The 13815-nt window shown below is 38.6% G+C and overlaps 1 protein-coding gene across 1 annotated transcript in view; it reads right to left on the bottom strand.

Annotated features, from left to right (window-relative positions):
* The window catches only part of LOC118798141 (adhesion G protein-coupled receptor L1-like), a 99099-nt gene that overhangs the window by 61312 nt on the left and 23972 nt on the right, over positions 1-13815 (bottom strand). Inside the window, exon 2 of the mRNA XM_036557493.1 lies at positions 7669-7817. Coding sequence (XP_036413386.1) covers positions 7669-7738 — 70 coding nt within the window. The 5' untranslated portion in view covers positions 7739-7817. The remainder of the gene's footprint in view (positions 1-7668; positions 7818-13815) is intronic.

The following is a 13815-nucleotide window of genomic DNA, read 5'->3' as shown; positions in this document are numbered from 1 at the left end:
AACAGCTATTGGTCCTTGGCTTGTGCATTCTCAGAAAAAAGGCACTAAACTGTCACTGGGGCAGTACCCCTCTTGTCACTGGGGTGGGACCCTCAAGGGTCCATCTCAGTACCTTTAGTCAGGGAACATAACTGAACCATAATCCACTGAAATGATATGTTCTAAGCTGTACTGACTCCACACACCCCGTCTCGTCTCCAGGCTTTTATTTTACTGTTCTGTTTTAAAACATTCGGTTATGAAAAGATACAAGTACAAACTTTTCACCTGAAAAAACTTATTTAAGGTTCACAATCGGACTTTGAAACCACTGTTGTACCTTTGAGGGAACATGTACATTGTTTGTACCTTGATGAATGAAAAATGTACCTGAACAGAACCTTTATTTCTAACTGTGTCAACTGCTGTGTAACTATTACATTATGTGGCGGGTCTTTAAACTTTGAAACAGTTCTTCACACATCTCATTCATATCCACTGAAATGTGGAATCAAAAGTACTCCTCGCTCCCAAGAACTCCTTTTTTTGGATCCATTTGTCCAACCGTTGTTTTTTAAGTGTGAGCAATACGTGAAGGAACAACTCCTGGACAACACTGAAGCCTTTGCTTCAACTCTGAGGATATATATCTCCTCTAAAGGTGATGATCAGGAACCCACATGATAACCCACACAAATTTCAACAACCTCCACTGTCTGAGGTTGTAAAAGTTGCTGAATAATAAGCTTTAATATGTAATAAGCCTGAGATTTTAAGGGCTTATTGTCCATCTAGTGCAGGGGTCAGGAATATGCAGCTCTGGACCAGCATGCAGCACTTTTACTGCCCTGTTGCTCCACAGCAGAATTAGATTTGCAGGTAAAAATAAAATAATCCTCCTTTGCAGTAAAATAAAGCTCTGCTGATCGTTTAACACAGTTTAACAATAAATGGTCTTAAACTCTGGAGTTAATGTAGAACTGCTAATTCACCCTTTAACCCTGAAGATCAGCGCAGACTGCTGGTCACCATAGCAACACAGACAACAGTCTCGCCTAGCTAGTAGCTAACGAAACGGCAAAGAGAGAGACGAACATTGATAATTTGGAGACGAATGGACTGATTTACATTCATAATCACTCCAGCTGGTTTCCTGATACGTTTAATCTGCAATGAGAAACTGTCAAACACTAAAAAGTCACGAAGGAAAAGTTTCCTGCCAGAGATGTGATAAAAGCAGTTATATCTATATCTAAAGCTTAAAGCAGAGCAAAGTAAATCTGCCCTTTTTTATTTTTAGTCTATAGTAGAACATTATCACATACTGAGATATATTTACAGCCAAGATGATAAAACGTTACTTCAATTAAATGGACAAGAATTGTTGTGGCTCCCAAGGTGGTTTGATTTTTGTTGAAAGGAACAAATGGCTCTTCTTAATATATGGGTTGCCGACCCCTGATCTAGCCCATTACCCACCAATCATCCTCCATTATATCCGCGATGGGCTTCATCTATTCAAAAAAGGTATGCAGATTTTTTTTTTACTGTTGTTTTGGGACAAGAAAAAACATCTTATGTCTTTGCCTTGTTTCTTGACTTTGAAATAAACAGAAAAATGTACAAAATACAGATTCAAATGTGTCGATACAGAATTTAAATGAATGAATTTGCACAATGAATTACATTTACATTTGCTATATATCTCTATTTTGTACAGATTTTCATGTGTCAATACAGAATATAAAACAAATGTAAATGTAATTTATCATGTAACCTAATATGCCATTAATTATATTATTAGGTAACCCATCAAAATTATGGCAGAACCTGACAAAGTAACAGTTAAATATTTAGGTAATATGAATCAAATATGTACAGATCTGTACACAGCCAGAAAAAAACATACTACGCAGGAACATTTTCTGGTCATCAAGGTACAAACAGTGTAAATGTACCTTCAAAGGCACAGTGACAGGTTTAAGGTTCTACTGTGTAGCCTAAATGAGTTCTCCTCAGAGGAAAGATACATATTTATTCTAAAGTTTTAAAACAGAACATCAAAATAAAAGGCCTGGAGACAAGACAGTGTGTGTGAAAACTTAAAAAATTCAAATTTCTATGGAACAAGGTATCATTACGTTCCCTACCTAAAGGTACTGAAGACGTACCCTTGAGGGTACCACCCCAGTGACTACATGGGTACTGTACCAGTGACAGTCTACTACTTTATTTCCTTAGTACACAAGAAGCAACCTTGGGATGCCACACCACAATACTCAGCTTCACATCACCTGTAGGAATCATCAGGCCATGCTCTTTCTCTCTCTCTCTCTCTCTCTACATCCCTAGGCATGACTCTTCATCACCTGTAAGACCCAGCAATCCCTGGACTCTTTCTTTCCTCCACTCACCTCTGGCTGCAAAGCAGAGCCTCCCCTAGCATAATATTTACCTGTTGTACCATCCCCTGTGAAAAAGTGCCCCCCTTTGACAAAGGCCACAGAGATGCTCTGCAGGTGTGGACTAGCCCCCTGACACAATCCCTCCTCCAGACAAACCAGAACAGGCAGACATCAAGGTGATCCGTGCTACCATGTACACTACGGCTGCACAACGAGCTGTATTTTATAACATTAGTGTGACCTCAGAAACTACTCTATCCTGAACTATCAGCCTGTAAAAATGGTTAAAATGGCTCACTGAGCGTAAAATGCGTAGATGCATGGTAAAATTTCTGCAGCTGTAATGGCGAGTGTCACAACAAATCCCCATCAGCTTTTTACAGAATTAAATCTATATTTCCTCATGTTTGCAATACTGTATTGAAGATAAAATTATACATATTAATAGAAAAAGTAGCTATTAGTATTTCTTTAATTTTATGATGTACAATAGTGAAATATGCTTTTGTAATTTATTTTATTTATTTATTTTTGCTTCAAAGAGAGGTTACTTAGATATCTGGGTAACACTTTACTGTAGGGTGCTGTTCATAAGGCTACATATCACCTACATAAGCTTGTCATAACAACTGACGTAACTACATAAATGTTTATAAATGGTTATTTCAAAAGGTGTCACGCGATATAAAGGGTACTTTTGCCAGTTTTGATCAAAGATAGCTAAAGTAGCCTTTACATCAGAGTTATGTCAGTAGTCACAACATGATTGAGTAAATGTCATGTAGCCTTATGAACAGTAGCCCACAGTAAAGTGCTACCGATTTCTGTTTACCCAGAAAACAGAAATAAATTTTCTAAATTTTGCTAAATTTCGGGATCAATAAAGTATCTATCTATCTATCTATCTATCTATCTATCTATCTATCTATCTATCTATCTATCTAAAGTCTGTACTTGCAGCACATCCAGTCAGAGAAAACCATTTTTATGATAATTTTGTGCTTTGTATATAATTTGATTTAGTCCAAAAAATGAGTCAATACTTATTAGTCAATAATGAATATTGTAATAATCAATTATAACCAATGCTAACATTGCAAAATTCAGTGCAATCAGATCGTGCTGCGCTTTCACTGCCTTAATGACCTTGAAATGGGACAAGAATCCAACAGAAATCCTTCATGTAGACTTCTGCACAATGCTTAAAAAACTAAAGGAAACACCAATGCATGCATAGAGGGCTGAATCCTTTAGTCTTATCCAGTACTCCTACGTGCTAGCTAGGTCCACCATCACGTGATGCCACCAGGCTGAAAGGGTGAAGGCTAGCATTTCCTCCTCCGAGATATGAGAAACACCAGTGCATCTTTTCAAACTGCTGCTAACGCAACATCACTGGATGGATAAACATGCTTGGAGGAGAACACTGATTCTGTTACACCAGCCAACAGACGCCTGCCTTTAAATTAAAATTACACTTTTTTAGTGTTTACGTATTTTGAACTGTTCTTTCAAACCAGCAAACAGTTCTTGACGTCTAAAATTGAAAATTAGTGTTGCTGTGGTCACAATAATCAAACCGAAATGGTTTGTCAACACTATGATTTAATACAGCCATGCGAAAAAGCCTTTCTGAAGGGAGTTCGAGCAAAACACACACAAAAAAAAAGTGGTGGGGGAGAGGGAGGACCATCCTACCCAGCCAGACAGAGAAAAGAGAAGACACATATGCTCTCTTGCCCCCCTGGCTACAGATGGCTGTGGCATCACCAGCGTTTAGACAGATGCTCCACTCAGGAGCCCAAATAAAGCTGATTTCTATCAATAAGGACACAAAAAATGTTCTATCAGGAAAACTTTGCCCTGATGAGTCTTTTGCGAAGTCTTATATTTCTCTTGTGTGGAGCGATTCTAAGCTTTGGCTGGTTTCCTGTTTCTCTGGATTTGGCGGTGTAAGTCTGACCTTCATTCTTGTTACCTGGGGCCTGATTTTAGGTTTGCCTACTGTATAATTATCCTGACTACTGAAGGTCTGAAAATCTCTGCCTGTGCTTCCTGGAAAAGCCCAAGTAGAGCCCATTTGGCCTCGCAACCTACTCACAAAGATTCCTAAATGGTTCTTGGCTTGTCTGTGCGGAACCTTAACATTATGTAGCATTACTTCAAGCTTTTAAAAGCTTCTTTACGTTTGCAGGTTTCATTTACAAAGGTGATGATAATAGAGTTAATGAACTCATGCTTCCTGCATGAGAATGTCATGCAAATCTAATACAGCTTGTCTGACTGTCAAGTTTTGTTTCTTCTTGTGAAATTATGCATTAAATTAAAATCACACTTTTTAGGTTTTTATGTATTGTGAACAGTTCTTTCTGGTGCAAACAGTCTTTGTGGTCTAAAATTGAAAATCAATATTTAATGCACACAATAGTCGAATTTAAACACTTTGCATGGCAAAAAAAGCCTCTTTAAGGTTGAATTTGAGAACTTTGTTGCTGTGGAGTTTTAAGTCCTTATTTAGTGGTGCCTTTCGTGACACTCAAGCTCACCTTACATCATATAAAGTCAGTAATAAGGCATATACATATAATATGCAAATACAAAACATCTATAACATTAGTGCTGTAAAATAAAATAAGTATCTATTAAAATTAGTAAACAAGTTTAACAAGGTCATTTTTTTAATTTTGTATTCGAGTCCAATATTATGGAGCGTCCCCTGAGGGGACGTGGTGTATTTTTTTTTTTAGGTGAAAGGGACGTGGTGTATTTTTTTTTTTTAGGTAAAAATCTGGTGCGCACCGGATACTATCACGTGAGCACCAGATACTATCAGGTGAGCACCAGATACTATCAAGTGAGCACCAGATACTATGTGGTAAGAAAAAAAAAATGCCTATATGCATAAACAGTGTCGGTGTTCACTGGCAACAGGTGGCACAAGAACAAATAAAGCTACTTAAAGATGATAAGGTAAGTTTATTTGTTCAGACAGCTATAAAAACCTTAATAATTTACCTATTTGTCCCTTTCAAAGAGATATAGCTAAATGTAGGCTGCCTTTGCTATATACAGTTAGCTATAAACTATGTAAAAAGTTCCAGCTGCCGAATGAGGTGGTGAAACTGTCTGTGCTCCTTTCACTTTTCCAAAATGGAGAGTAACCCAGCCAACGGAATCGTTTATCCATTTTGCGAGGAGCAAAAGTTCTCTATGTCACTTAAACTTGAAGACATTTTGCCCACTGGCTCATTTTTGTCGCAGGTGTGTATAGTTTTAATGCAAAAACATGCATTTCGTAGAGAACAATGCAAGCCTTAGAGCTAGCTAGGTTAGCTAGCTAACTGTATATAGCAAAGGCAGCCTACATTTAGCTATATCTCTTTGAAAGGGACAAATTGGTAAATTATTAAGGTTTTTATAGCTGTCTGAACAAATAAGCTTACGTTATCATCTTTAAGTCGACTTTATTTGTTCTTGTGCCACCTGTCGACACTAAAAAGTCATGAATGTCTTCTTCCATGATGGAATGACAAAGGATAACAAGCACAGCCGGTGTACAGAGTAGTGGTCTGTGAAGTCATGATACTATGGAGCCCAATGAACACTGACAGTTTATGGATATACAGATGCACACACACACACACACACACACACACACACACACTTTTTTTCTCACCATAGTATCTGGTGCTCACCTGATAGTATTTGGTGCTCACCACATAGTATCTGGTGCTCACCTGAATGTATCGGGTGCTCACCTGAATGTATCGGGTGCTCACCACATAGTATCTGGTGCTCACCTGATAGTATCAGGTGCTCACCACATAGTATCTGGTGCTCACCACATAGTATCTGGTGCTCACCTGATAGTATCTGGTGCGCACCAGATATTTACCTTAAGAAAAAAATACACCATGTTCCTTTTACCTAAAAAAAAACACCATGTTCCCTTCAGGGGCTCCGTACAATATGCAAATGTGAGGGGGAAGTTTAGGAGCAGCATAGGAGAAGGCTCTGGTACCCATGGTGCTAAAGTTAATGGCTGGAAGTGCCTGTAAACCTAGTAAAGAAGACCGTAGACAGCGGGCAGGGAGTGTAGGGCTGCAGAAGATCTGTGAGGTGGGCAGGGGAAAATGTTATGAAGAGTTTTAAATGTTAGTAATAAGATTTTGGAATTAATCTGTTGTGACACAGGGAGCCAGTGTAGTTGAATCAGCAGAAGTGTAACATGGTCAGTGTATTTAGAACGTGCTGCAGAGTTCTGAATAAGCTGAAGTTGGTAGTTAAGTTTGTTAGGGATGCCTACCAGGATCGCAATACAGCAGTCAATGTGTAATGTGACCAAAGCATTGACTAAGACCTCCGTGGGGTGCTGTGTTAAAATGGCGTAGTCTGGAGATGTTTCACAGGTAGAAAAAGGCACTCTGGGAAACATTGATAATATGACTGGAGAAGATAAAGGCACTGTCTAAAATAACACCAGGGCTCTTAACCTGTGTGGAAACATGTACGATGGCTCCAGCAATGGGGAGCAAACAAATATTAGTTTTTGAAAGTGTAGATTTAGAACTTATGAGGAATAGTTCAGTCTTACTTCTGTTGAGTTTGAGTAGTTTTTTGTCATCCATATGTCGCTGCTGTCAGAACAAAACCTTATATCTCTGAAATAATAACTTTACAGGAGAAGGAAAAAACCTACTTTACTTTTAATGTAAGTCAATGGAACCAGACGTTTTTCCAAGTGATTTTGGGCCATTTCTATTCCACTCATCATGAAATTTACACACAATGTAAAGGGCAACAGGCATTTTCAAATTATGCCAAAAGATGGAGATACGAAGTTTTGTTCTGAGAGTAGCAATATGTATTTTACTCGCCCGTAAAAACACAGATGTTTTATTCTGCCAGCCATCTCAGCTTTAGAATTATATCAAATTCTCTAGAATTATATACAAAATACACTGTGATATTTCCACCCGCAAAACTAAACCAAAAAAATCGAACTGCAAAAAAACATCCACTTTGTCGACCATAATCTAGACATCTTTGTATTTTCCAGGAATATACTGGCTTCTGTTCATATGAGCCCTTCCGCCGATTTCCTGGGCCCTGCAGGTCTACAGCAGGTAAATTGCTATGTCGGGATTATGACTCCTCCTTGCTTGTATACCTAATCCTTTCCCATTTAATTAGCGTCAAATTCCCAGATACAAGAACATGTACGAAACAGGATTCACACAGTCAGTTTATAAAACCCAGATGAATTTTCCACTGCAGTACCTACCTTGTTCAGAGGGGGCGATGTTGCTAAGCGAGGCAGCAAACATCCACAGTAGCCATAGTGACAGTGCCATGGTGGCAGGTAGGAAAAGGGCAGGGCCAGGTGGAGTGGGCGGAGTCAGCCACTCAGTTTCCCTCTCGGTTCAGACGACGCTACGGGGAAAAAGAGAGAATACACCAGGCCGTAAGAGCTTGTGTGAGGAAGTGTGTGATTTGAGTGTGTGTCACTGTGTGTTTTTGGGCAGATTGATGAGGGCTGACCCAATTCTGTCTGCCATCATTACTCTCAGAGACCCTCAGGAACACACACACTCATAAAAGGCCTGCATAACAGTAGTCAGTGGCATGTTATAACCCCATATTAGCACACGTACACAGTGAAGAGGCTCATTTTATCTGGACAGTGCACTGTAGCCCCTGTAGATTATCTATTAGTGTTAATATTATTGGCAGACTGTCCATTGAAACTAAGTTAGGGTTAGTATTTAGACCAGAGTGAGGAATAGGAGTAAGTTTTGTGTTCAAATATTTTCCAAATGTCTGCACAAATCAATGAGATGTGATTCTTTACAGTGGTGGTGATTGGAACCAGGGGTCACCATGACTACAACACAAATATAGCCATTTTATTTACTATCAAAACCACCAGTGAACCTACACGAGCCTTCTGACTTTTATATGGAATGCTGATGATGGCAAAATAGTGAAAAATCTGAAATAATAAATTTTCTTTGGGGACTGTTTTGCCTCACAACGCCCTGCATGTCATGTATACCTCCACCACAAATAGATTTTAAGGCCAAAATCTTCTCAAACCTATCATAAAACTTAAAACTTAATTCATAACCATTTCATGTAGTAACTTTCTGTGAGGGAGCTTTTAGAGGTGGACGTCTGGTTCCTATCACCACTGTGAACAATTCTGACTCGATTTCTTTAGAATGGAAGATTTAGGCTGTGTTTTTGTTCAATGTAAGTTAAAGGTAGGTTAAATCTACATCTATCTACATCTACAAAGCATCTAAATTGTACTCTTCAAATAAAGTGTTACCAAGAATACTGAAGTTGATTGAATTTCTTTACTACATTTAACCATTTAAATGGCCAGTTTTATTATACACTTCTATAACCTAATAATAGCTCAACCAGTTTACACTGAAGTCCCTGTAGTTACTGAAATAATAAGACTTAGTATGTAATAAGCCTGGATTTAAGTATTATTTTGTAAGGTTTCTATCGTACCTTACAGTGCAATATTATAGACATTCCTGCAACATAACACTGACATAAACATGCCAAAACACGTAATGGCGGATGTTGTTATGAGTTGGCATAACAGATTATTTTCGGCAATATAACAGTGTCATTTTACCATTATTGGCAGTTGTAATGACAGATGACATAATGTTTGTTGTCGTGACAGCTTACGTCACATCATGTCTTATGATATATGACATGATAAATAATGATAATGGTAATATGACATGGTGATATTACTGGATTTATCAGTCATAACCGCGTATGACAGCCTCCGTGGCATGTTTACGGCAGAGTAAACCACACTGAATACTTCCTTTACTCAACAACATTTTTAAGAGAAAAACACACTGTTTACTCCTAATACCACAGCTGCATTTGAATGAAATGCAAGCATGTTTTATGAAAGGGGCCCCCAAGACATTTTTCTTTGTTTTAATTCTCTTGCCAGACAGTCTGATCAGATATTTTGATATTTAATTAAAATATCCAATCAAAGTTCACATCAGCATAAACAAACAGAGATTGAGAGATAATGCTGTGCAATGCAATAACATCACACTGTGTATGCACTCTAATTCAATCTTTGTGTTCAAGCGCCCCTGATTTTTGCAAAATCCACCATGAACTACTTCAAGAAGCATATCATCACTGTCCAAAAAAAAAAGGATCTTTAAAATAGTAACTTTACAAGAGAGGGCAAAAATACTCTTGCTTTCAGTGTAAGTCAATGTAAAGAAATTTAATTCCAAGTGATTTTAGAGCATTTCTATTGGTCCATTCATCATGAAATTGAACTGTACGATGTAAAGGACAGCTGGTGTGTTGAAATGATGTAGAAAAATGAAAATGGCCAAAAATGGAGACACATGGTTTTCTTTGGACAGCGACGATATGCTGAAGCTTTAGAAATGGCCCTCAGTTGTCTGACTTCAACGTAATTAAAAAACCGTGGGTAGATCTTAGCATGCTGTGCGTGCAAGACGCCCCAAGATGATCTAAAAGCAATCTGTGAGGAAGAGTGGGTGAAAATTCCTAAAACGAAAACAGAAAAACTTCAAAAATCAACAAAATATGTACTGAGAGAAAATATCGTCACTGTCCAATGAAAAACAAGTATCTCCAAAATAATAACTTTACAGGAGAAGGAAAAAACCTTCTTAACTTTTAATGTAAGTCAATGTAAAAAGTGTTTTATTCCAAGTGAATTTGGAGCTTTTCTATTGGTCCAATCATCATGAAATTCTAAAGCAATGTGAAGGACAGCTGGAGCGTTTAAATGATGTAATAACCTAAGAATCGATAAAAATGGAGATGTTTTTTTTGAACAGCGACGAAATTCTTATCATCTGTTATTTTCCCTTATATGTTCTTTTTTGTTGCAGAAAAGTGATAATCATCACCTGACCTTTACAGAGAAGTGATAACTGTCACACTCTCACCTTGTCAACTCACTCCTTTGTATTGAGATGACCCTTCATCTCATGACCTTATGGTGACGGCAAACCCCCTTATCTCTACCCCCTACATCTCCTTTCATATCCCCTTCCTTCATCCCCCCACAGTTCTCAATGTATATAAGGTCCTCTCAAAATATTTCTTGTAAGATTGATGATGGACTGATGACCAAGCTGTCTTTTCTACACTGCAAAAAATAGTATCTTGTCAAGTGAAATGATCTTAATTCTAGTTGATATATATATAATGTATCTTATTTTGAGATGGTTGTGCACTTATTATAAGATTATCTAGCTCATTTCTAGACATTTTTACTTGTTTTAAGTGATTTTATCACTATGCTGGAAGACAATTTAGCTTGTTTCAAGCACATTTCTTACCACATAAACTGAGATAATTTTACCTAATAAAATCACTTAAAATAAGTAAAACATGTTTGGAAACTAGTTCAATAATCTTAAAATTAGCTTACAACAATCTCAACAGGAAAAATATTAAATGTATTGACTAGATTTAAAATTATTTTACTTGACAAAATATCATTTTTGCAGTGTAACAGTACTTTGTTCAAGGGTGCACAAACTTTTGCATTAGTTATAGTCTCAGTTTTGTTTCTCCATCTCTCTCTCTCTCTTTCTCTCTCACTCTCTCTGTGTCTCAGGCCAAAAGTTCAGGCCCTCAGCTCTGCTGAATCACATTACGTTCTCCAGATTAATGTCCACACATGTACACGCTGTCCCTCTCCAATTAGTAAGAATAAAGATTTATTTACAAGCTTGCGGAGACAGTCAGGGACACTGTGGCGTCCCTGGCCACTTTTTTAGAAACCCCTCTCTTATAGTTCCACCTTACTAGTGTGCAGTTTTAGCTAATCTGTTGATCAGAGGCCTCAATTTCAGGTCGAATCTGAACACAGCCTGTGACTTTTTTTTTCCAAGCTAAGCAGCTGCTGATCAGACGCTCCTTCGTTGCTGTCAGGGCTGCATTGGGATGGTTTAATGTTCATACTACACTGTTAGAAATAAAGGCTCTCTGCAGGTAATTTTTTGTTCATCAAGGTACAAACAGTGTAAATGTTTCCCTCAAAGGTACAACAGTGGTTTTAAGGTCTGATTGTGAACCTTAAATAAGTTTTTCCACGTGAAAAGTTCGTATTTGTACCTTTTCATAACCGAATGTTTTAAAACAGAACAGTAAAATAAAAGCCTGGAGACGAGACGGGGTGTGTGGAGTCAGTACAGCTTAGAACATATCATTTCAGTGGATTATGGTACAGTTATGTTCCCTGACTAAAGGTACTGAGATGGACCCTTGAGGGTACCAACCCAGGGACAAGACAGGTACTGCCCCAGAGACAGTTTACTACCTTTTTTTTCTGAGAGAGTAAATATTTAATGTGGTCCCTAACCACCTCAAAGACACACTGGACCCCATTCACAGCTGTACTTAGCGCTGTCCACCAACGTTCAGATCAACCAAGCCGCATGTTAGCCTTTTTATGCAGATCCCTTAGTGGCCATTCCACTTTTAGCCATGATTTAGCTAGTGAAAAGGAAATTGACTTGGGTATTTTTAATTAATAAGTAAATAAGCTCACTGGACAAAAATTAGCCACCTATGACTGTACCTAATAGCTTGTAATACCTCCACAAGCACGAATAACAGCTGTGATTCGATTTGGCCTGGACTGGACAAGTTTCTGGATGTAGGCAACATCAATGTTCAGTCACTCTTGCATCAAAGAATTGTGCAGTTCAGCCAGATTTCGTGGTGCCCTCCCTGTTGTCTCACTCATTGTTCCAGGCAGTCCCACAGATTTTCAAGAGGATTCAAATCTGGGGATTTTGCAGGACAGTCCAGATGTGTGAATGCTCGTGAAAGATCATCATGCCAATCAGTCACATTTGCAGCTCTGTGAAACGCGAGAATTGTCATCTTGAAATCCAGGAATAGGAATGTTATGTTCCTTGGTAAGATGATAAGCAAAATGCAAAACCTGGTTGTCCAGCAGCTCAATGTGGGCACTGTGTTTCAAATTTACTGTTACCTCAACCAAAAGACCCATTTCTGCATAATTAAAACACCCCAGAACATCACAGAGCCTCTTGAACCACACCTGCATGCAGTCCTCACTAAAGGCTTCCAAAGGTCTATGATGAACGTGACGCCGAGCATCATTCACATACAGGCAGAAACAAGATTCATCAGACCAGATAACATGTTTCCAGTCATGAACAGTCCAGTTTTTGTGTCTCTTCATCCACTGTAACCAGCAACTTTGTGAGCAGAAGTGAGTAAAGGCATCTTGTGCGCCACTCTGCTCCATATGTTCATGGTATATGGTTCCCTACGGAGAATTCTTTCAGAAATTGGTTGTGAAGAACCTGTGTTGACTTCTAGAAGCAATTCTTGCCTGGAAGCAAAGCAATTTTTATTCCCAAGCCATGAAACACGCCAGCGGTCCCTGTCTGTCAGTTTCGTCTTTCAGGAACAATTCTGACAAAAATTTCCTGTAGACTAGGATTTTTGCCACTGCTAGTCGACCCGTATGACCATACGCCCTTATACACCTGCAAATTCAGCTCCTTCCTTCACATTATGGCCTTTGACACACCCGAATGCAATCTTTCCTTTTTGCCAATCATTAATATCTACTTTGCAACCCATTTTCCACACATCGAACGAGACATTCACTGCACTGTACCACCTTTTCTCAATCTATGAATCCTGTCGCACGCCCCACAGGTATTTATAGCCTGATCATCCTCGTGCAATGCCACTCTTGTCTGAATATTGTTGGGTGGACAGTCCACTCTCAACCTAACAGTGATACTGTGTAAAAACCCCAGCAACACCACTATGTCTGACACACTCATACCAGCACCACACACACTACCATGCCAGTACAAAATAAATAAAAAATAAAATAGAACTACAATAATCAAATATACTGGAATGCACACTAACTACCCAGATAAGTAGCTACATGCTCCGGCTCTTGTACTGCCCTGTTGCTGCTCCACAGCAGAATTAGATCTGTAGGTAAAAATAAAATAATCCTCCTTTACAGTAAAATAAAGCTCTAATGTAGAACTGCTAATTCACCCTTTAACCCTGAAGATCAGCACGGACTGCTGGTCACCATAACAACAGTCTCACCTAGCTAGTAGCTAACGAAAAGGCAAAGAGAGAGATTTAAGACAAACATCAATAATTTGGAGACAAATGGACTTATTAGCATTTATAATCACTCCAGCTGGTTTCCTTTAATCTGCAACGAGAAACTGACAAACAATAGAAGGTCGCGAGGATGAAAAGTCAGTTTCTCATTCGCCAGCTTCTTGTTCGAATTTTTCTGTTCCACCTTAAGTGGTGCAGCAGTTACATTCTGGCAGTTCAGGCACCATTTAAGGTGGAAGTCTTTCTTGAAGTACTT

The sequence above is a fragment of the Colossoma macropomum genome, unplaced genomic scaffold (assembly GCF_904425465.1).
Source record: "Colossoma macropomum unplaced genomic scaffold, Colossoma_macropomum, whole genome shotgun sequence".
NCBI classification, from domain to species: domain Eukaryota; kingdom Metazoa; phylum Chordata; class Actinopteri; order Characiformes; family Serrasalmidae; genus Colossoma; species Colossoma macropomum.
This window is presented reverse-complemented; position numbering and strand designations above follow the sequence as displayed.